General features: G+C 44.4%; 1 protein-coding gene across 1 annotated transcript in view; it reads right to left on the bottom strand.

The window, feature by feature from the left end:
- The window catches only part of LOC111159779 (protein arginine methyltransferase 8), a 110,375-nt gene that overhangs the window by 46,892 nt on the left and 38,274 nt on the right, over positions 1-25,209 (bottom strand). The window contains exon 2 of the mRNA XM_022522382.1: positions 7,405-7,590. Coding sequence (XP_022378090.1) covers positions 7,405-7,590 — 186 coding nt within the window. The remainder of the gene's footprint in view (positions 1-7,404; positions 7,591-25,209) is intronic.

Here is a 25,209-nt window from a genome sequence, read left to right as displayed (position 1 = left end):
ATCAGGTCAGGTTATTTAGTTGTATCATCCAAATTTCTACATTTTACTAATCTTGTGTGTGTGTGTGTTTGTTCCACCAACTATCAAGAGAGAAGTGTTTTTAAAAAATCTCTAACTATAGTTGGAGGTTTGTATTTTTCTCCTTCTATAGATTTTGCTTCACGTTTTTGAAACTTTGTGCACACATGTGTGACAGCTTTGTAATGTGTCACCCTGGCTGGCTACTCTGCATTTCCCAGAATTCTCTTTCTACTATGTTACCAGTTAAAGTTGGCCACAGAGAAGATTCTTGTGAGATTCGAAAGGTAAAAAGGAGGCAGGAATCATTTTGTAGTGCACACGTGTCATTGACGATGTGTTGACTCACTTTGTTGGCATGAAGGAGCAGCTGGGCCTTCTTCCGTTTCTCTGTCTCCTGGGCTGGGTGTGTGTGTTTAGCTCCATGGTGAAACACCCAGCCTCTATAGGATATGCTCACCACCAAGGTCAAAGGCAATAGAATGGGCATATCTTTCAGTCTGTCCTCATAGGGTTCAAGCTTATGCTTATTCGTTCTAGCTAGTCTTGAGTTCCCCATATTTTACATTCATCTTCCTTTCTGACTACCTGCCCTGTGGACTTCAAGTTCCAGCATCAGGCATGGAGACACAGCCTTACACAATTACATGAGCCAATTCTCTGTGTGTATGTGTGGAGATATATATATATATATATATATATATATATATATATGTGTATATATATATATATATATCTTCTGCTGGATCAACTTCCATGGTTGAACTCTGACTGATACAGAATTTGATGCTAAGAATGTCTCCTGAGTATAATGATGTATTTTCTGAATTAGTTTTCAGTTTTCTGGAATCTGATTAGAATTAAAGGCACTAATGCCTCTGTTGCCACTGATAAGGAGGACACCAGTGGTCAACAGCAAGAAATGGTGAATGAGTTACTCAAATATTACTTTAGATACCTGTAATAAAGTATTAATAAAGACCAGATTCTGGACGACTAAGTATTTGCTATCTTAGAACATTTTAGTCAACATAAGAGGCATAATGGATGGGTTAGCTGGTTGGTTGCTACTAACTGTTCTAAAAAAAAAAACTTGGAGAAAGAAAATGACCTTAAGAACTTAAATTCCCAGCTCAAGGTCTGCATATAGCACCCAAAAGCTTCTGTGATTTCCCTGGGAAAAACAAAGACACAAACAAAAACATTTCCTGTAGGTACAGGGTCAAGATTTCCAAAAACCAAATCCAAAATCTAATCCTACAAGTGCCTGAATTAGCACACAAATTGCATTCCCATCCTTGCAAGGCCTCTTTTGTTAAAGTCGAGGCATCTGTCGGGAATGAACAGGATCCTAAAAATTGGAATGGAAACAGGAAACATATGATGAACAGGGAACCTCAAGTTCCTAAATCACAGACTCTTCTTTGCCAGTAGAAGAATCTTCTACCCCTGCCTGAGGGAGTTTGTTTACCTTTTCCTGAAGAATCATATTGGCCTCCCTTAAGGTAGTAGCTGGAAGTACTGCAGATTCCCCTCAGGACCTACCCCTGCTTTCTTTGCTGCTAGCTCTGTAACTAGATTCCATTCTAATCAGACCCCAAAGGGTGAGGTATAAAATGCGACTCATGAGGAGGTATGATACACTCCAAAAGAACTACATGGTATTTCTCATTTGTTTAGATTGAATCCTGGGGAATATGTATGGGGATGTGTATTAAGGCTGTGGGATCAATATGGAAGGAATATAAAGTTGAATGGGGCCAAGTTTATTGATATGGGTTCACTAAACAGAAATTCCGGATTCATTGTTTTTTTATTAGAGGCTTCAAATGCCTGTAATGGTTGGTTTGTTTGGGTAACTGAAATATGGATCCAAGGTTAGCCCCACTACACAAAGTCAAAATGCTGGAACTTCCTTGGTATGCTGAAGAGAAAGGTATCCAAAGCCTTAGAAGATTGGAATGTTAGAGTGCATTTGTCATGTGAGACCTACTCACCAACATCACAGAACAGGATTTTTACCACAGTTGTGAAAAGTAAGTTTGCAGGGGGAGTCCAGCGTCCTTGAGGAGCTCTCTGGTTGCTCTTCTCTATAGGTCAGAAATTATAGTGGGAAGGGCCACCATCAAACTGAGACCCCTAATGGCAATGGGAATATTATCAAACTGGGATTCTGGAGAAGCACAAGTCAAATTGTAGCACCTAATCACCGTGTATTCTATGGGTGTGGTTACTGCAAAGGACTTGGGAGCCAGAGCAGTATTCAGAACTCTGACTTGCAGAGACCTATGGTGTTGGCCATAGGTCTCTAGAAAAGAGTTTATAGAGTGTCTAGAAAAGAAATAGCTGGGAAGCATACTGAATTCTTACTTGATCTGTTGAAGCAGAAAAATTATAGGTCTAGTGAACAGAATCACCAAATTGGTTTGGTGATCAAATTGGTTTGAATCACCAAATCTAGAGTCATACTGCTCAAATGATTCAGAGACATGAGACAGTTAACAGACCCAGAACACTTGAATGAAGGGAAGGCCATGTTCTATGAAGAAAAACTCTGTTACAGTGCCAAAAATGGATGCTGTTAATCTTTCTTCCAGTCTTCACCAACTGGATCTGCAGCCATTACCACATTACAGTGTGACTGCATTGGAGAAGGGAAAATAAACAAAGTTTTGAGGATTATTGGACACTGGCTCTGAGCTGACACTAATTCCAGGAGACCCATTAGTCCAGGAGACTAATTCCAGAAGACCCACATCCCCATTCAAGTGGCCTATTTGCCTGTGAGAAAACAGAAATGGATCTTGGAGAATGACTATTGATTATCATAAACATAATCAGGTGGTGATTCCAATTACAGCAGCTGTTCCAGATGTTATTTTATTGCTTGAGAAAATCCATACAGAGTGTTGCTGGTGTGTTGTTGTCAGTTTTAGAAATTGATCCACCTTTATTTCTTCAAATCACAGCTCCCATGCTTTTGAGGTCTTTAACCTAGAGCATCATTTAGCCTCTGTGTGTCAATTTCCCCTTCTGGAAAATGGAATGATAATAGTACCTACTTCATAGGATTGTTGTGATGATTAAATAAATGTAGTAAGTGTTACAAAAGTGTTAGCTCTGGCTTTTGGTGACAACTGTCACCATTTTCCTCCATGCAAGGAAAGAGTTGAAGATGAGCCATAATTGAGGAATGGAGGCGAAATAGGAGAGAAGTTTTCGGGATTCATCAGCCATAGCTACAGTTGGAAGTCCTTACTGCCTGTCTTGATGGAGTTAGATTGGCCCAGCGCCTTTGCAAATTCTGTTGTTGCTAAAGGAGAGCTTCCCAGATACCTGCCTTTAATTCAATGCTTTCCATCACTGCTTCGACCTCTTCTTTCCTTTAAGGCTCCAGACCACAAGAGTTTGGTTCAAAGGTGCAAGTTCTGGGAGAAGAGTTGTGACTTAGCAAGGCTTCCCCTGCTCAGCCCCTCAAAAGAGAGGCTCTCTCCTGTGCCTCTACCCCTGCTCTAATCATCCCTAGGAGAGAAAAGTCCAAAGAAGTCTCCAGACACTTCAGACAAGAGCCTGCCACTCTTTGTTGAAAACAATTCCCAGCCCCCAGCTGTGGATGCCTTTGTCTAGCAGCTTTTCTGCCTATTAAACACATGACAGCACATTGACTAATTGCTGGGAAAGGAGGCCCTGAAGAAATCTATTTCAAAAGAACCTGTAGCAAGATTGTCAAAAGAAGAGAGCTGGCCAGGAGTGGGATCAGAGCCCAGGGCTGGGGGCTGGGAACACAGCCCCACTGGCAGGGATTCTTCTGGCTGCTGAGGAACCAAGCCCAGGGGCCAACTACCAAAGACTCTGGGAATTCAGGGGTGGGATTTGGGAGGTCATGAATCTGGTCCCCTCCCCTCTGAGCAGAAGCCGCAGTAAGCACCCATCTGTCATTTCCTCTCCCATTCAAGATTCCATTCCTCTCAGAGATGCCCCGTAACAGGGATGGAAGAACAGAAGTGTCCAGAATCACTTCTTACTGTGCTCTTCAGTCTCCAGGAGTGCCCTCCCCCAAACTCGACACTTCTTGTTTACATCTACAGACTAATCAAACCCAATCCACCCTGCATCACGTTTCCTAAACACTCACTGATCGCTATTAATCAGCAAGCTGGCTGTGTTGCTGCCCAGCCCTGTGAGCATCTTGTTAATGATGGGAGAAGACTGCCAAACGGCCAGCTCAGCTCTGGATGGTGAGGTGTGAGTCTTGTCCAGACTGAGGAGGCAAAGGCACTAGCCACTAGCTGTCTGGCATAGAACGGGGATCCCTGGTGCTTGATAATGAGAGATGAGCAGGTCCTGTCTCTGCAAAGAACAATGTTCAGAGTCTATCCATATGCAACCCCCCTTACTTTCTTTTTTTTTTTTTTTTATATCAGATGATCTTGGAAACCAAATAGGGTGGAGGGAAACCTCAAGGGTGAAGGAAGGCTAGGTAGCTGCCCCAACAAGAAGACCTATGCATTTCCCCAGAAGCCAGATCTAGAGACGGATGGCCTACGGCAGCAGGAGGGATTCAAGGTAGGTGATCAGAAGTACTTCCAGAGGCAAAGCATTGCTAAAACTATTCCAGGGCAGGTTACTAAGGAAAGAAATGTTACATGACCTGAGGATCATTTGCTCCATGTTTATTAGCTCAGTCTGTTCTATACTTATATATGTTTACGTTCAAGTTTGGGCTTTCTATCAATACATGAAATGGAGGGAAGCTGGTATAGTATTTATGTGATGCCCCTTGGTTTCTTCTCCCACTGGAGATGACACCCTCCAGGATGCCCAGCCATGTACTGACCGGGCATCACCTGAGTGATCAGATTAGCTGCCAGGTCAAGAAACCACAAATCAGCGTGTCATGCCGGTGGCTAGAGGCCAGAGAACTAAGTCCTGAGGGGATTATAGAAGTTAATCAAAGCAGAGGAAAGCCCATCCCAGGAGCCAAATGTGTGGCAGAGCAGGAACTTAGTTATTCAGAGGGAGGTGTCCCAGAAGTCAATCGCAGAAGGCTCCATGGGGGAGTGGAGCTTGAAGACCGGGAAGGATAAGCATGGTGCGCGTGTCATAATTGGTTGGTTTCTAGTGGAGGGATTTCAGGCAAGCCCCAGGGGAGGCATTTATTGGAATTGGCATGTCCACCTAGGAATCTACCTCATTGAAATAGGTGCCCAGAGCTACATGCCTATTAGAATTTGGCCTGTGGGTGACATGTCCTCTAATTAGGGACAGGGTAGGCTCTTGAAGATGTCTTTCTGCCTCCCAGAACCTCTCACAGGCCTAGGACAGGGCTCAGTGCACCACCTCACCCCGACTCCCACATCCATGGGCAGTAGGATCAGGGAAGGTACAGCTGCTTACTTATCTGCCCAAGATGACATGTGAGCCACCAAGAACAGCAGGCTCAGCTGCTCAGGCCCCCTGAGCCAGGACCTCCAGAAGAAACACAGGGCCCAGTCTTCCTCCCTGAAGGTCCCAAGCTTAACACTTTTATGTGGACAGCAGTTCTGGGGTGGGGGGGAGATGTCAAACCCTGAGTCTCCCTCAGGTGAATAAGGCAAACCTCTGAGTCTAGAATTAACTGAGGCACCCCTCCTTCACTCTCTGTCTCCACCTGGAATTGCAAAGGAACAACCAGAAACAAAGTCAAAGTTTCCAGAAAGAAAGACAGACTTGGTTTAAAGTCTATACGGCATGGTAGTCAGGGAGGAAGCCCCTGGGCCCCAAACGTGAAGGTTTCATTCTTAGCTCTGCCACTTATTATCTTGTGAAGTGGGCAAAAGAAGCAAGGAATGAAAGTTGACCTGGATTCTTAAGATCTCACACCCCCATGTACAAACTGGGGACCAATGATCTTGTATTCTCCGAGTTCATTATAATAAATTTGTATTATTTTATAAGTCGGTGGGTTGGTGGCATCGGGGACAATGTGCGTCTTTAAAAAAGGAATACATGACGGACGCCTGGGTGGCTCAGTTGGTTAAGCGGCTGCCTTCAGCTCAGGTCATGATCCCGGAGTCCTGGGATCGAGTCCCACATCCGGCTCCTTGCTCGGCAGGGAGCCTGCTTCTCCCTCTGCCTCTGCCTGCCGCTCTATCTGCTTGTGCTCGCTCTCGCTCTCTCTCTCTCTCTCTGACAAATAAATAAAATCTTAAAAAAAAAGGAATACATGAAATTAAAACAGAAACACCAAAAGTAAATACTAAATAATACAAATTTGGCTTGTCTAAAAACAAACATACAAGTAATTATAATTGGGGACAAAAATAATAATACCAACTTCCTAGGGCTGACCTGAGGAATAAATGAGCCAATCAGGTACAATCTTGGAACAATCCCCAGCATGCTGCAAGCACTTATTAAAAAAAAAGGGGGAGGGAGGGTGGGGGGAGTGCTGGCTATTATTTTTAAATACTCTTCCGGCAGTGACAGTGTTACCATTTTGTCACAGGGAGGGTGTACACAGGCATCTAATTGAAAGAGGAGCTTTGAGTCTCACTTCAAAAACGCATTTGCAAAGCAAGCAGGGCTTTGTTCCCTTTTCAGTATTTCTTCATACGGTAAGGGGATAATAGAAATATTTTCTTCATAGAGTTCTTAGGAGGATTAAGTGAAATGATACGTATAATGTGCTTAGAACCGTGCCCGGCACTGCGTAAGCACTAGTTAATGAGTGAACGGTCCCCAGGCTGGGTGGCTGGAGAGAATGCTGGAGGAGAGGAGGGTGCAGGCTTCCTGGTTGCAGGGAACCACTGTTCTGTTCGACAAGGAACATAAATCTTCCCTGCTATGGTACAAGACAAGCACTGAAACACAAGAATTTCCTGAGAATCAATCAGGATGGCAGACTTGGGCCAGGTTTCCAAGGAAGCTTGCTGTATTTCTTCCCCTGGAGGTGTTCATTGGTCTAGGACCTAAGGCCTCCTAAGGCCTCCCTGAAGACCAGACAGCATGGCCTCTGGAAGGTCTTCTCAGCCACAGGATTCGAGCTGCAAAGCATCTGAGCTCCTAGAGCAGGGATCTAGAGCAAAGACGTCTGGTCCACCTGGATCACCTGGGCTTAGGATTGAGAAGACACAGGTGCTGGACCATAAAAGAAAGAAATCCTAAGCTTTGCCCCCCACCCCCCTCCAGCCCTTGCTCTCTGGCAGAGAAACGCACAAACATATGCTTCCAGCTACTCACCCGCTGCAAGCCTAGCCCTGACCCTCTCCCAGAGAGGCTTTCAGGAGGGAGGGCCAGGGACCTTGGGCCACTGGGAAAACCCACTTTATGACAGCAGACAGTTGAACACATAACACTGTTTTCTGACAGTGATGGAACAGCAGGGCTGAGCTCAGCACGGTTTACCTCGTGGATCCCAAAGTGGGCATAGGAGTCGAAGTAATAATCTCTCGAGGTCATCTCCTCTGGGTTCAGCAGCTTGGACATCTTGCCCCGTCCTGGGCAGCTGGGTTGAGTGGACACATGATGGACACATTGCACAGGCTTGGGTGGGACGACGGGCTGAGGGGGTTGCGGTGGGGGACTGTTCACCTGAGGGGAAGAGAAGGGCCTTGGTGTCAACAGAAGCAATGAGGTCCTGCCCTCTGAGATGCCGCCCCACCTTCCTTCCCCTCCCTGAGTCCCGCGGCTACTGTCTGCTCAGCAGCCACTCCTTAGGTGCCATGGACCCTTCCGGCTTTCTGGCAGGCCAGCTGAGGGCTGTGACTTGTAGAGAGGTTCCATGCTACTGAGGAGCCAGAAAGACCTCAAATTAACCCAATTCCATCACTTACTAGTCAGGCGATCTGAGCCAATCTAGGCCTCAGTTTCCAGATCTGCTAAACAAGGGCAAAAATACATTCCTTAACAGGCGAATAGTGAACACACACTAAAGGGAGAGATGTATAGCATCACAGAGGCTTGAGGCTGGAGCCTAGCTCCCAGAGCCAGTCTGCCAAAACCGGAGCCCCAGCTCTGCCACTTACGAGTTTAGCACCCGACCTCGGGCAAAATTATTAACTTCTCATTGCCTTCGTTTCCCTATCCCTCCAATGGAATAAAATGATCCCTATGTCCTAGAGTCACCCCTAGGATCAGATAGTTGGTGTTTGTAAAGTGCTTATAAAAGGGCCTAGCATGTAATCAGTATCTGTTTTTGTTGTTGTTGTTTTGTTTTGTTTTTTTAAAGACTTTATCTCTTTATTTGACAGAGAAAGATCACAAGTAGGCAGAGAGTCAGGCAGAGAGAGACGGGGAAGCAGGCTCCCTGCTGAGCAGAGAGCTCGATGCTGGGCTTGATCCCAGGACCCTGAGATTATGACCTGAGCTGAAGGCAGAGGCTTAACCCACTGAGCCACCCAGGCGCCCCTAATCGGTATCTGTTAAACTGAGACCTGCCTCTGCCCTTAGGAAGATTGAGTTCCTGGGCTTCTCTCCAGCAGGCAGCACTTGTCCTCCAAAACGTAGGTCTCTGAGGTTCTGGGGCCTCGCACCTGGTGTCTCCCCTCCTGCTTTCTGTGAACTTTACTCTGAACTTCGGCAGAAGTTGCCTCTGGACTGCGAAAGCCCACGCTGATGGGGGCCTCCTGCCTGCACACGAGCACGTTCGCTCTTTCTGAGTTCCCAACCCTGCCACGAAGCCCCGCTCTACACCCCACCGCTGCTGGGGGTCCCTGGCCAGCCCCTCCTCCTTCACAAGCTAAGGGGACGAGGGAGAAGGAGAGAAAGTTCAGGGAGTTCTGGGGCCCAAACGTTCAGCTTGACTGCAGACACGAAGTCAACCTAGGAGAAGAAGCTTCTCTCCCTGGAGCATAGGAATCCAGGTGTGCACAGCATAGCAAAGGGCTCAAAGCAGGGCAGAAGTTTAAAATACTGAGAAGCAGTATTATCCAGTAGTTGGTCCTCTGGGATTCCTGGATCCCAGTCTGCCGCTAGTAAAATTAAAAATAACTATTGAGAGGCAGGTGGTATGGTGTAGAGCGTAGATCCTGGGGTCACACTGCCTGGCTTTAAAACATGGCCCTGCTGCTTCGTGGCTGGCGAATGACCTTCGGAAGTCATTTGTCACCATGTGCCTCAGTCTCTTCCACCATAAAATAGACAACATGATGAAACTCCTCTGAGAGAGCGGTCAAAAAGTTTGGGTGAGTCCATACCTGTGAAGTGTTCAGAACAGTGCCTGGCAATAGTAAGCTCTAATATTATTACTACCATTATTATTCATATTACATAAACATGTCTCTGTTTCATGCCATGGTTTTCTCATTTCTGAGCTGAATCAGCTCAGACTTATTAATCTCCTTCCCAACAAGGGAAATAGGGAGGCCCTAGGACAGAGCAAGATCAAGAAACCCAAGAGACTCCATCTCTCCATTATGCTGTGTGAATAGCCCTCAGACTGCCCTGTGTCCTGGGCTGGAGAGGAGTGAGCTCAGGGGAGGGCAATGGTCCCATTTTCCTGGTGTATCCAGGCTACAGCCTCTGGGAAATAAGCAGACTTCCCAGTTTAGCAACATCAGATTTGAGGTCGGTGAGATCCCGGCTGGCCGGCAGAGACAATCGAGGCTGCCTCATTAGAATGCAGCAGGTGTGCCCACCCTCGGCTTGGGATGTTGGTCACGGTCTCTGGGAGGCTAAAAATAGACTGTGTCAATTGCATACTCCCGTGCTGGCTGCAGAGTCACCTCTAAAGCTAAGAAGGTTCCATGCATGAAGCTGACCCCAATCTTGACACTATTTAAATATATTAAAGAGAGAAAAAGTCCTAGCTGGTCCAGGCAGCGTGCATGGTCAGGGTCACAGAAGCCTCCTGCACCCCTTAGCTGCCATTCAACTCTGATTCCAAGGTTCTCTTTCTTATAGGGTCCCCAAGATCCTTTTCTCAGTTGCCAACCTACAAAGTATCTACCATGTCCCACGCATTGCATTCATAAGGCAAGCGGGTGAATGGATGGGGAGGGGGGCGGCATTTACCTCGATAACCACAGTCCAAACCATGAGGACAAAGAGGTGACTGTGGCACAGTTCCCGGTCCCAAAGGCTGTCAGCCTGGCTCAGCCCCTTGCAGAGGGGACTTGCCCTCTGTCCGTTAGCTGATAGATGTGTCCTATCCCTGAAGGCTGGGAGTAGGGCGGGAAACAGCGGTGGCCCATGGTCCCAGGCATTCGGCTACCTGGGGTACTGCCTTTCATTCCATAAATACCTACTGAATATCAGCTATGGCAAGGCGCTGTGCAGCTTCTGTGGAAGAGCAGAGACGTATAAGAAGAGTGCCCTCAAATGGATCTGCTTTCTGGTAGGAACGTAAGACTTTTGAGGGCTCCGCTAGATGAGGGAATAGGATTTTTTTTTTTCACAAGAAAAGCTCAAGCAAACTGTTCTGGGAGTTTCAGAGAGAGAGAATTCACTTTAAAGAATAGGAAAATCTTGGGATAGCTGGCAGTGGGGTAGGTGGGGAGCTTTCTGAATGGATTTTGTTAGGTGGAAATAGTGGGAGGGAATTCCAGTAGGAGGGAATGGCTGGAGCAAAAAGGCAGAGGGGCGGGGAAAACTGTGGGCTTGTTTAAGGAGCAACTTGGCCGAGATAGTGGAAGATTCCACTGAAAGGAAATTAAGGCCAGGTTAACAGTTTGTAATTAAATACAAGACAAGGGGGAGTTGTTGGTGGTTTGTTACCAGAGAGTTCCATGCTTGAGCTCTACTTTAGAAAGGTTAATGTGGTGGCAGGGTCCAGGAGGGGCAAGAAGAAATGACAAGTCAAGGAACTGGGGTTGGGGGAGCAAGATATGAACTTATGAGGCCATTTTCAAAGTCCAGTCAAGAAATAATGAGAACGGGAACTACTGTTGTGTTAGAGGGCCTGCCCGCCAGGGAAACCACAGAAATCAAATCTCCATAGAGATTGCCTATGGATTGGCAATGGACGGGATAGAGAGGAAAAGAGAAACATTGGAACCCAAGATGACCTCAACAATTCAAGCCTGGGTGACCAGGAAAACAGTGGTGACATTAACAGGAAAAAGCAAGTCAGTAGGAAGAGCAGTTAGGGCGAGAGGGAGAATAATGAATTTCCATTTGGATTTGTGAAGATTTTATTCATTTGAGACAGATACAGAGGGAGAGAGAGCATGAGCAGGGGGAGAGGCAGAGGGAGAGGGAGAGGGAAAAGCAGACTCCCTGTTGAGCTGGGATCCTGATGTAGGGCTCAATCCCAGAACCCGGAGATCATGATCTAAGCAGAAGGCAGATGCTTAGCCATCTGAACCACCCAGGTACTCCAGATTTGTGAAGTTTAAAATGTCATTGAGTCAGGGCACTTAGGTGGCTCAGTCATTAAGCATCTGCCTTCAGCTCAGCTCATGATCCCAGGGTCCTGGGATCAAGCCCCGTATCGGGCGGGAAGCCTGCTTCTCCCTCTCCCACTCCCTCTACTTCTGTTCAGTCTCTCACTGTCTCTCTCTCTGTCAAATAAATAAATAAAATCTTTTTTTTAAAAGAAAGTGAATATCCTTAATATGTAGAGAGCTCTTATAAACAAATAAAAGGAAAGCAAGCACCCCTCATTTAGCATTGGACAAAGAATCTTATGGTCAATTCACGTGAAAATAAACACAAATGGCAAATGAACATGAGGCAAAAATATTTAGCCTCTATAGAAACCAGGTAGCTTCGAATTAAAACAAAAGTTATCATTTTTAATTATTAAATAAGCTTGACTCCTCCCACAACTATGGTAACACTGCATTTGTAAAGGCTGTAGAAAAAAGAGGTACTTTTATACAGTTCTAGAGAGGATTTTTCTGGAAGGCAGTTTGATAAAGATGCATGAAAAGCCTTTAAAAGCACAAATCCTTAAACCCAGTAATTACTTCTTTTGGAATTCATCCTGAGGAAAGAATCATGGCAGACAACACAAAAATAGGAGTCAACCTAGAGGTTCCATGAAACAGAACTGATTACATAAAGGAAGGTACATCCACACAACAGAATGCTATGCATCCGCTTGTAATGTTGTGGCAGAGTGTTTAATAAAAGAAATATGATCACGATAAACTGTGGGCTGAGGAGAGCAAGTGGGAGAAGAATAGACAGTGTGATCACATTTTTAAAATTAAAACCTATCCATGCCTGTGTTAAGGGGGAGACTCGAAGAAGTCACCAGAATTGGAAGCAACTACAACAGGGTATTGGACGGTAAACAGTTAATTCTTTCCTTTCCTGCTTGTTGACACTTTGTAAAATGTATGCCATTAACAGGTACTTCTTCTGAAAAGAGCAAAGCATAATAACATTGGCCAAAAATTTTAAAAAATAAAAAAAGAAAGAAATGTGATCTCAGACCTCTGAAAAGAAGCCGAGGCTAGCGCTCTAGATGGAGACCATCTACTCAGCGAAAGTTGAGGGGATCACCTGGGAGAGAACCCCAGGGAAGGAGGTAGAGGGGAATGAGGCTGGGCCAGGGAGAGAAGCCAGAAGCCTCCTTCTCTGAGGACCTTGGAGGCACCTGGCGACCTGGGGGGAAGAGGCTTAGGGAGAATGTGTCCTCATCCCTCCAGTTCTGTGTCTGCCCTCCTCTGAGGATATGCAACCCAGGTGAGGCACTCCAGTGTCAGTCAATAGCACCAAAGCAAAGACAACTTCTATCTAGCTTCACTTATCCAGAAGGACGCTGTGCTAGTGACGGCTAGATATGCCGTCACGTCTAGAGCTGAAGAAGTCTCCATGAATGAAGTAGAGTCCAATCTTGACTCAATTTAAATACATTAAAGAGAGGAAAAAGTCCTAGTTGGTTCGGGCAGCATACGTAATCAGGATCACAAGGGCCTCCTGCGCCCCTTAGCTCTGACTCCGATGTTCCTTCTCCATAGGGTTCCTGAGGTTCTTTCCTCCATGGCCAACTTACAAAGTGTCTACCATGTCCCATGCATGTCCCATGCATGCATTCACCCATAAGGTAAGCAGGTGAATGGATTGGCAGGGGCGGGGGGGGGTGGCATTTACCTTTGATAACCACAGGTCAATCCATGAGGACAAAGAGGTGACTGTGGCACAGTTCCTGGTCCCAAAGGCTGTCAGCCTGGCTCAGCCCCTTGCAGAGGGGACTTGCCCTCTGTCCGTTAGCTGATAGATGTGTCCTATCCCTAGAGGCTGGGAGTAGGGCGGGAAACAGCGGTGGCCTGTGGTCCCCAGGCATTCGGCTACTTGGGGTGCTGCTTTTCATTCCATAAATACCTACTGAATATCAGCTGTGGCAAGGCGCTGTGCAGCTTCTGCAGAAGAACCGAGGTGTATACAAATCCTCCAGATCCCCATATGGGCATGTAGGAACCAGTATAGGAATCCAGATTTTTCTGTGGAAGCTATCAAAGTTGGTTAGGCCATACTGGAAGGTCCTTTGGAGGGGATCTGGAAACCTAGTCTTTGCCACATCTACCTACCCTGCATGGCCCTGGAAAGACTCGAGCAATGTAGAGGTTGGATCTTGGAGGAAGATGGTGAGTTCATCTGGGAAGTCAGAAGCCCTGACTCCTCCATAGGCCAACCAGAGGCTCTGAGTGAAGGCAGCTTCAAACTTCACCTTACCTTGTCTATATTGGCTGGGAAGTCAGACAAGAGTTTGGAATCACAGTGGGAGATGGAGGCCAGACTGACTCCCAGCCTCCCCACAGCTGTGGCTATCACAGCTCCGATTTTCTCCCTGTGCCCAGGTTCCTTCCCACTAAACACTCTAGTGTTGCAGTATGAGACCTGTCTGTGTTCACATTATTCTCGAGGTCCATTGGTGCAGTGGGATATTTGGTACCATGGTGCACACAGACAGCCTTCCCTCGCTCTCCCACCTCCTCCAAGGGCCTTGGACTCAGGGCACCACTACTTGCAGAATAGCATGTTGCCTGCCTTCCTGATCTTTTGAGGTGCACTTGTCACTGTCAGGATTTGTGACATTGTCTTCTGCTCTTAGTGTCGACTGCTGATTGGGACTCTTTAAACACTGTGCCATACCTCTAGACCTGGTCTTTCCCAAGGCATCTTCGGCAGTTTTTCTCAGCAGTAAATCATCAGTGATCTTCCTAGTCTACCCCATTCTGCTGGGCTGAGTGGGTCCAGGTCCCACTAGATCCTGAGATAAAACAAAAGGTTGTGGAAACACCAAAGCTGGACACCAAAAGGAGGATGGCTTCCTGAAGTAGTGTTTGAGCAGGTCCTTGAAGGGTGGCGAGGGGTTTGGGGGGGCAGATTTAGGGAGGGCATTTTTTTCCCAAACTCACTGCCATCTGAAAATAAGGGTAGATGATAGGTAATGATAATGATCATGATCAATCCCTAACATGGATAGATCCCTAAGAGTAGGCACTGTGCTAAGTACTTTACAAACAGCATCTCATAAAAGCCTCATGATAACTCAATGAGGCACTGAAATTTACAGACAAAGAAACTGATGCTCAAAAAATTCAGTCAGGGCTCACAAGTAATGGAGCCAGGACCTAACTGATATCTGTTGGACCCCAAAGTCATCCTCTTGACACTGATGCTGTGCTTAGCTCAGTTCAGTCAGACCAAGCTTAACTGAGCTATTGCTATAAGCTCTGTGCTCAGAAACAGGTGGCAAAGCTGCCCCAGACAGGAAGCCCCAGTCCTGGGGAAAGAAAGAAGGGTCAACAGGCAATGACTAAAAGGAAGAAAATGCTTTGGTGAAGGTAGGCAGAGGTAGGTACCTCTCCAAGGTAACTGAGTTCAAAAGGGAACAAACAGTAAGCTCTCATTTATAGGAGGAACTGAAGCCCACATAAGAAAAGGAATGTGTCTAGGGTCACACAGGCAAATCCAGAGCTGAAACCTCTAAGAAAATAGAGAAGAAGTGGTGGGGAAGTGGGGAAGGAGGTCTTTGGAAGGAGAATGGAGGTGAAGGAGATATGAAGGGGGAAGCTAGGCAGCAGGGGGCAGAGAGAAGCCAGCACTTTCTGCACCAGGCAGCTGAAGCTAACCCAAGCCCATTGGGCTATAAATGGCTCTTACTGGCACTGGCCCAAGCTGTAAAAACGATTTTCCTGAGAACAAGAGGCTCCACTGGAGGAGCCAAATCCTGCTCTGTTTTCCAAATGTCAAGAGAGCTTTTTCTAACCTGAGTAGTCTGTCCTTAGCAGCAGCCTGCCTGGCCTGAGGTCCCATGGAGGGGACAGAAAGGGGTCTCCAAAGGGTGGGTCATTGCAAGGTGGCAGAGGAGAGTGTGGGAGGAGGGGTTAGCCCCTCACCAGTTCTCACCACATCTTTTTTCCCAGATGCCTCTTTCTCTCTCCCACCTTCTTCTAGCCCATGTTCACATGTGGCCCCTGCCCCAGGATCACCCCCAGACACTAATCACGCCCTTTCTTCATTCTGATGTTTACTCACAGTATTGTGATATTGTGATCCATGTAGTTGATAATCACCTAGGGTGAGCTCTTCTGGCACCATCTGTCTGCCTTTAGATAGGGACCAGAGCTTTAACTGAAAGGAGAAAATTCTAATGGTAGAATGTCAGGCAACAGTGCTTTGTTGGGCATGTGGACCTCTCCTGTTGTCCAAGATCACATCAAAATACATAGCTTTCATGTCTGCCTTTGGCCAAAAACAACCTTGTTTCCACCCTCGCATCTACCCTTCTGTAGCCATGTTTCCTATCATCTGGGCTGAGCCCCAGCAAAGCAATATTGAAGTCAGCCTCCACGCAAAGAAGTGCTATGCTAGAGTACACAGTCCCACATGTACTAGGGTACGTAGTTCCAGCTCATGGCTTCTCACTCTTGGAGTCAGAAACCTGCAAGTCTGGGGGACAGGGAGAAGCATCTAGATGCTGCTGGTCCCACAAAACTCTGTTGCCTTCCTGTACATGGCCACCAGGACACCCTGGCCTGTACATGTCAACACTCACCCTCATGTCCCCCACTAGAGTTGGCTCTTTAAAGTCATAGACTCTCTCTAGAACCCCCTGGGCCAAGCCCAAGCACTGATGCCTGTCACAGAGCGTCAGCTGCTGTCACCCACTGGGATCATCCTGTTTTACAGTATCCCTGACTATGACTGGCATTTTGGCAGAAACTATCTTCACATGCCTAATTACTTCAGACTCAAGTTCCCTCCAAGGCTGCCCTTCCTGGAATCCTCTTCCCTCAGGTCCTGCCACCCTCTATTGTCAGTACCCACTTTCCGACTGGGGAATGCTTTGCACTGAGGAATGTTGCCAGGAGGCCTGGCAGGATACTTGGCTGAGCCAGGGCTTACAGAGGGGTCTAAGACAGTGGTTCTCAATGACTAGTCCCCAGACCACCAGCATCAGCATCTCCCGAGAGCTTGTAAGAAATGCAAATTCTCAGCCTTCACCAGAAACCACTGAATCATAATCTCTGTGGTAAGGTTTAGCAATCTGTTCCAACAAGCCTCCATGTGATTCTGATGTATCACAGAGTTTGAGCTCCACTGGTCTAGAGAGTTACATTTTTCCACATTGTATTCCACAGACCAGATATTCCTAGAAAAGGAGTTCTGTGGTCAAGTACATTTAGACAAATAAGCTGTAGAGATTTCTTTTTCTTTTCCCCCCAGCTTCATTGAGGTATAATTGACATGTAACATGTAAGTTTAAGGTACAACATAATGATTTGATATATCTATATACTAAACATGTTAAGAGATTTCCTAATGGCAATACTTTTAAACCTTTACTTTGCTAAAACAAATTGTGAATCTCCAAGAGGGAGAGAGGGTGTCTTTTGCTACCAAATTTGTGGCTGCGACACCCTTCTTTTCTGAGCAATCTATAAACATCTCTAGAAATTAATGTTCTGAGGAAACCATCTGGGAAACTCTGATTTAGGACAGTGTTTCTCTATTAAAATCTCCATCTACCACCTTGGGATGGGAGTCAGGCCCCACCGCAGACCAATGGAAGTCAGAGCCTGTGGGAGCGAGCCCCAAAAAGCTACACATTTAACAAGCTCCCCCGGTGATCCTTACGAAATCCTGGTCCAGACAGAGCTGAGGACAGCTACCTGCAGTCTGCATTATTCTCTGACCCCCTAATGCAGTCCCCAGGGCCAGCCTGGAATAGCCTTGGTGCTACTGTGATACCCCAAACAATGTCAGGGCCGGGCCAAGGACGCCTGGACCAGAGGCAGCAGCAGTTCAGAGAAAGCACCTTAGCTCCCACAACGAAAGAGCTGAGATTGAGTGTAGCTGCGTCACCTTTAGGCCAGGTGACCTTGGGCCAGTCCCTCACCTGCTGTCATTGCCAGGGTCATGATGTGTCTCAATTCGAAGGGCAGTCCTCCGCAGCTGTGCACTGTGTCTGGGCGCTTCCCATCAGCCCCTGGCTGTCTCTTTGTGGTACAACAGCAGTGCCTGCTTGAAGTCAAAATGGTATTGCACCCACACGGCACTCCCTCTGTCTCTTGGATCAGTAACTGCTGGGAAGGAATCTATTGGATTTGTTGGGCCTGACCTATTTTTTAAATAAACTGGGGCTGTTTTCCAGCTATTAGTCACTTTTCTCCCAAGCCTCCACATATTAAATTCTCTTCTTATATCCTCAGATATTTTGGCTGCAAGAGATGTCAGGTTAATTGGATGCTTGGCTCCTGGCTCTGCCTCCTTAATGGGCTTAAAAAGCAGACTCTCCCCCACTCCCTTCACTTCCTCCCTTTTCCCTCCCCAAGGCAACAGGAGATTTTTTTCTCTCCTTTGACTTCCAAGAGGTCACCATTCACTTGGCTTCCTTCTATGCTTTCCTGTACGGGCACATGTGCAGAAAGACATAGCCAATGTCCTCACACCCACACCTCACCCAGAGTTGGACTAAGCTTTAATTTTGTATTTGGGTCAAACCATCCCTGTAGGACCTGAGCTGGGTTCATGGTTTCCCATCCCAGACTGGGTCATCCATAGAACAGGGCGTATCCGGCAGAGACTGTACAGATGGAACATCTGTGGGTTTTGGTCTTGGTTCTTTCGTGTCCTAGTCAGGTCACTATGCAAAAGCAATTTAACCTTTCCTATCCTCAGTTTCTTTTTCTGTCAAATGACAACAATTATGTGTCTTGCTACTTTCATGAGCCTACTGTGATGACTGAAAGATTCTGAGTATGTAAATATTTTCAGGAAATTCTAAAATGTGGTAAAGGAATATGAGATTTCCATTTGTGGCAGTCTGAATTTATGCCCTTATGCTATTTTTGGATGTCCTCTGGGCTCTTCACTGGCACTAGACACTGGCTTTGCCTACTCTTAGCATTCTGTTCTTCCGCCTGCCTGACTCTGGTCCTCCCCCTCCACATTGTCCACTCTCTAGGCTCTATTCTACCACCTTCCTTGGCGCTTTCTGAGTATTATGCAATTGCTATCTTCAGGAACATGGTCATCATGGAAAGTCAGTCATTTTTTCCAGCCCCTGACACCTGGTCTCTTCTACTACTATTCTGAGCTCATATGGCATCTGCTGGTCTAAAGCTACTGGTTACATTCTGTGCTATTTTGTTGAAATATGGTCTCACAATTGTAGGTGTTGCTTCTACAATCAAGAAGTAAATTCCTTCAGACCAGTAACCATATCCTATGTGTTATTATTTCTCCCTTAATACTTGGTATAGAGCTGGGGCTCAATAAAGATGTGTTGGTTACAGTATCCTTACACTTCAATTGGGTCGATGTTGTCCTTCATAAATATATTATGAAAGTGGAATGAAGGAGACTTTTTCCCCACCATGTAATCAGAGACCTTTCATTCCCCTTGAAAGGGTGAGGAGACAGCAGGAAAAAAGACAAAACTGAGAAAAATAATTATCAGAATCTTAATAATACTTAATACTCCTTAGAGGGTTCAAGGGTACTCCAAATGTCTTTATCGAGAAGTGTCTTATCTCCTGATCTCCTGAGATTTCTAGAAGAAGAAAATATCTTTCAAATATGGAATGGACTTACTCAGTACCCATAATTCCATCTGTACAGACTACAAGTGGTTTCAAGTACAGATTCAAGTGTATCTGTTAGACATTTTCCCAACAACCTCTTCACGCCAAGTAATGCAGTGCCAGAAATGCAGGTAATGATACTGTAGCTCAGGGAAGCTGACTGACAGATTCAGCCCATATAACATACCTGATCTGGACCTCAGACCTGACCCTCACAGAGCTTCAGTCCCCATCATCGGCCACTAAACTGATGGCTGAATAAAAGTGAGCTCATATATCGGAAAGAAAATCACGTTATTTTCAAGACCATAGCCACAGCATTAGATTCTCATCTGGTTTCTATGGACTCTTCCAGACACTTTCTATCTAGTTCTAGCAAACCCATTTACAACAAATAAATGTATTTCCACTCAGATCTTGAGCAGAAATGACTGACTCCTTTAATCAGAGATTCTGATGCAAGTGTGCACAGGAAATACTGGCATTCCAGTTAGAAAGAGAACAATGTCAGCCATCTGGTATATATTTGGCCACTATTCCAAAGGTGGCCTCAAATGGGCCAATGACAGATTCCACGAATCTGGATTTTTTAAAGCACTCCCAGGCAATGCCCATGATCAGTTTAAAAGCTAGGCAAAACATAAGAAATAACAATTTTCAGGACACTGTATCCCTGAGATGGCAAACAAAAAAGGTGAATTCTACAACAGCCCAGCTTGTTTCCTGTTTGTGAGTATCAGGCTACAGTGTAGGGAGTGGAAGCCCAGCTAGAAATCTGTCTTAATGGAGGAGATGGAGGTAGGACTCTGGAGATAGCAGGGCAGTGAGAGTCCACAAGACAAAATACTAGAGGGTAGAAGACTACGGGCAGTCGGGGGGCTTTGGAGACCTGGAGAGAATGTCAATCAAGCTTTCAGCTAAGGTGGATCAAACAATGCATGGGAAGAAACTACCTGATTCCAGGGAAAGAATTACTGAGAAGACAGAGGGACTGGTTTATTGTTCTCACAAAGGGACAGGAATACTTCTTTCCCTTGAAGCCTTTCTACTTCCCTTATGAAGTAGAAAACTTCATAATTCATGAATATGCTGAAAAGGTTTTTTTCTCTTAGTAGTGGAAATTAGCCCTAAAGATTGCTTTAATCCCACCAAATAAAGCTTAAAAAAACAAGACCTGAAAGGTTTAAACTGTTCAACTAATTTAACTGTATCCCAGAACAAAGCCTAGAAATAGAATATATCAAAAAATATCCAGTACCCAACAATATCTCAAGGTCTGGATTACAGTGTTTACCATTCAATCAAAATTTATCAGACTTACCAAAGAACTGAGAAAATACTACCTATAATGAGGAGAAAAGCCAATCTCATGGAATCAATCCAGAAAGGAGACAGATGACAGAATTTGTAGACAAGGTCATTAAAACTGTTACTGTAACTACTTCATATGTTCAAGAAACTAGATGAAAAATTAAACCTGTTAAGTACAGACATAAAAGATAGAAAAATGACCCAAACTGAACTTCTAGACATAAAAATCATACATGATGAAAAATATACTGGATTACGTTAATAGCAGATTAAGGATTAAAGAAAAAAGTATTCGTGAACTTGACACAAGACAACAAAAACTATCCAAAATAAAGCACAAAGAGGAAAAAATACTGAAAAGTAGTGAAGCAGAATGAAATCTTGCCATTTTCAACAATATGTATGGACCTAGAGTGTATAATGCTAAGTGGAATAAGATAGTCAAAGACAAATACCATATGATTTCACTCATATGTGGAATTTAAGAAACAAAACAAATGAGCAAACAAAGGATAAAAGAGAACAACAATAACAGTAAAAACAACTGTACAGAACAAACTGATAGTTACCAAAGGGGAGGTGGATGGGAGGATGGGTGAAATAAATGAGGGAGACAAAGAGTACACTTATCTTGATGAGCACTGAGAAATGTATGAAATTGGAGAACCACTATATGGTACATCTGAAGCTAATAAAACACTGCGCATTAACTATATTTGAATAACAAAAAAAGTTAAACAGCATCAGTGAGCTGTGGGACAACTTCAGGTGTCCTACTGGACGTGTGATTGTAGCACCCAAAGGTGAAACAGAAAAATAGTTAAATAAATATTGGGATGATGGCTCAAAAATTCCAAATAATAAAAACCATAAATTTGCAGATCCAAGATGCTCAGCAAACCCTGAGGATAAGAAATATGAAGCAGAAAAAAACAGCAAGTTACACCATAATTGGGGCACCTGTGTGGCTCAGTCAGTTAAGCGTGTGCCTTCAGCTCAGGTCATGGTCCCAGGGTCCTGGGACTGAGCCCTGCATTGGTCTCCCTGCTCAGCAAGGGAGTTTGCTTCTCCCTCTCCCTCGCCCAGCTCCTGCTCTCTTGCTCACTCACTCACTCTCTCAAATATATAAATTCTTAAAAAATAAATAAAGGCAACATAAAAATATTTTGAGTCTTACAAAAGCTGAATAATTGGGGTGTCTGGGGTTAAGACTGCCTCTGCCTTCAGCTCAGGTCATGATCTCAGCGAACTGGGATCGAGCCCTGCATCAGGCTTTCTGCTCAGCAAGGAGCCCATTTCCCCACCAGTCTCTGCCTGCCTCTCTGCCTACTTGTGATCTCTCTGTCAAAAAAATAAAATCTTTTAAAAAGAAAAGCTGAAAGAGTTCATCATCCTCAGGCCCACACTATAAGAAATGTTAAAGGACATTCTTTGGGCAGAAGGAAAATGACATCAGACAGAAATTTGGATCTACATCAAGAATGAAGTGCTCTGAAAATGGGTAAATATAAAAAAAAAAACACTTTTGGGGCACCTGGGTGGCTCAGTGTGTTAAGCCTCTGCCTTCAGCTCAGGTCATAGTCTCAGGGTCCTGGGATCGAGCCCTGCATCGGGTTCTCTGCTCGGTGGGGAGCCTGCTTCCCCCTCTCTCTGCCTGCCTCTCTGTCTACTTGTGATCTCTCTCTGTCAAATAAATAAATAAAATCTTTAAAAAAAAACCCCACTTTTTTCTTATTATTTAAATATCTTTAAAAGATCACTGACTGTTTAAATAAAAAAAATCCTATGGTATTTATATAACATATACAGAAATAAAATGTATGGTAACAGTAGCACAAAGGTCAAAAGGGGGAAATGGAAGTATTGCAAGATTCTTATAATATATGTGAGGTGCTGTAATTTTATTTGAAGATAGACTGTGATAAATTAAATATATATACTGTCTAAAGCAGCCACTTCATAAAAGCACAAAATGTTGTAGAAAATATTCTGCCACATTACTGAATTGTTGTATGACTTCTAGTAATTTCGGGGTGGAGTCTTTTGGGTTTTCCACATAAAGTATCATGTCATCTGTGAAGAGAGTTTGACTTTGCCAATTTGAATACCTTTTATGTCTCTTTGTTGTATGATTGCTGTTACTAGGACTTCTAGTACTATGTTGAACAATAGTGGTGAAAGTGGGCATTTGTTTCATGTTCCTGATCGTAAGAGAAAGGCTCTCAGCTTTTCCCCATTGAGCATGATATTCGCTGTGGGCTTTTCATAGATGATTTTTATGAAATTGAGGAATGTTCCCTCTATCCCTACACTCTGAATAGTTTTAATCAAGAAAGGATGCTGTGTTTTGTCAAATGCTTTTCTGCATCAACTGAGAAAACCATATGGTTCTTCTTCTTCCTCTTATTAATGTATTCTATTACATTGATTTGTGAATGTTAACAACCTTTGCATCCCAGGGATAAATCCCACCTGATCGTGATGGATAATCCTTTTAATGTACAGTTGAATCCTATTAGCTAGGATCTTGTTGAGAATTTTGGCATCCATATTCATCAGGGATATTGATCTAAAATTTTCCTTTTTGATGAGATCTTTGCCTGGTTTGGGGATCAAAATCAAAACACAGAAATCAGTTGCTTTCCTATACACTAACAATGTAATTGTAGAAAGAGAAATCAGGAAATTGATTCAATTTACAATAGCACCAAAGGCCTTAAGATACCTTGGAATAAACCTAACCAAAGGGGTGAAGTATCTATACTTCAGAAACTACAGAACACTTTTGAAAGAAATTGAAGAAGACACAAAAAGATGGAAAAACATTCCATGCTCATGGATCAGAAGAATAAACATTGTTAAAATGTCTATAGTGGGATGCCTGGGTGGCTCAGTTGGTTAAGGGACTGCCTTCGGCTCAGGTCATGATCCTGGAGTCCTAGGATTGAGCCCGCACTGGGCACCCTGCTCAGTGGGGGAGTCTGCTTCTCCTAACCCTCCACCTTCTCATGTCCTTTCTCTCATTCTCTCTCTCTTCCTCTCTCTCAAATAAATAAATAAATATCTTTAAAAAAAAATGTCTATGCTGCCCAGAGCAATCTATACTTTCACCATCATCCTGATCAAAACAACAATGGCATTTTTCAAAGTGCTAGAACAAACAATCTTAAAATTTGTATGGAACTATAAAAGACCCCAAATAGCCAAGAAAATGTTCAAAAAGAGAAACAAAGCTGGGGCATCACGTTACCTGATTTCAAGCTATATTACAAAGCTGTGTTCACCAAGACAGCATGTTACTGGCAGAAAAATAGACATATAGATCAATGGACAGAAGAGAGAGTCCAAATATGGACCCTCAACTCTATGGTCAAATAATCTTCAACAAATCGGTTAAAAATATCCAATGGAAAAAAAAAAGACAGTCTCTTCAATAAATGGTGCTGGGAAAATTGGACAGCTACAGAAGAATGAAACTCAACAATTCTCTTACACCATTTACAAAGATAAACTCTAAATGGGGGAAAGACCTCAGTGTGAGACAGGAATCCATCAAAATCCTAGAGGAGAATAGGCAATAACCTTTTGACATCGGCCCCAGTGACCTCTTTCAAGACATGTTTCTAAAGGCAAGGGAAACAAAAGTGAAATGAACTTTTGGGACTCTGTCAAGATAAAAAGCATCTGCACAGCAAAAGAAACAGTCAACAAAACAAAGAGGCAGGCCACAGAATGGGAGAAAATATTTGCAAATGGCAGCATAGATAAAGGGCTGATATACAAGATTTATAAAGAACATCAAACTCAACACCCAAAAAGCAAATAATCAAGTCAAAAAATGGTCAGAAAACATGAAGAGACACTTCTCCAAATAAGACAGATGCATGAAAAAATTTTCATAATCATTAACCATCAGAGAAATTCAAATTGAAACTACATTATGATACCACCTTACACTAGTTAGAATGGCAAAAATTGACAAGACAAGAAAAACAAATGTTAAAGAGGCTGTGGAGAAAGGGGAACCCTCTTACACTGTTGGTGGGAATGCAAGTTGGTACAGCCACTCTGGAAAACAGTGTGGAGGTTCCTCAAAAAGTTAAAAATAGAGCTACCCTATGACCTAGGAATTGCACTACTGGATATCTACCCTGCAGATACAGATGTAGTGAAAAGAAGGGCCACCTGCACCCCAGTGTTCATAGCAGCAATGTCCACAATAGTCAAACTGTGGAAGGAGCCAAGATGCCCTTCAACAGACGAATGGATAAAGTAGATGTGGTCCATAGATACAATGGAATATTACTAAGCCATCAGAAAGGATGAATACTCAACTTCTGCATCAACATGGATGGAACTGGAGGAGATTATGCTAAGTGAAATAATTCAAGCAGAGAAAGCCAGTTATCATATGGTTTCACTTATTTGTGGAACATAGGGAATAACATGGAAGACATTAGGAGAAGGAAGGGAAAAATGAAGGGGGGGTAACTCAGAGGGGGAGATGAACCATGCGAGTCTATGGACTCCAAGAAACAAACTGAGGGTTTTAGAGGGGATGGGGTGGGGGGGACGCATTAGCCCAGTGGTGGGCATTAAGAAAGGCATGCATTGCATGGAGCACTGGGTGTTATATGCAAACAATGAATCTTGGAACACTACATCAAAAACTAATAATATACTGTATGGTGACTAACGTAATATAGTAAAAACAAATAAATAAATAATAAAACCCACATAAGGAGGGAAAAAAAGTGTTATAAACAACAATCCAGGAAAGGGTATAAAAGAAATCATACAAATACTCATGTATTACTCCCCCAAAAAAAGTTGAAAAAGAGGATGAAGGTAATGAAGTACAGATAAATGATATAGAAACAAATAGCAAGATGGTAGCTTTGAACCCAATAGCATCAAT

This window comes from Enhydra lutris, unplaced genomic scaffold (genome assembly GCF_002288905.1).
Source record: "Enhydra lutris kenyoni isolate GAN:26980312 unplaced genomic scaffold, ASM228890v2 scaffoldscaffold69, whole genome shotgun sequence".
Lineage (NCBI taxonomy): Eukaryota > Metazoa > Chordata > Mammalia > Carnivora > Mustelidae > Enhydra > Enhydra lutris.
This window is presented reverse-complemented; position numbering and strand designations above follow the sequence as displayed.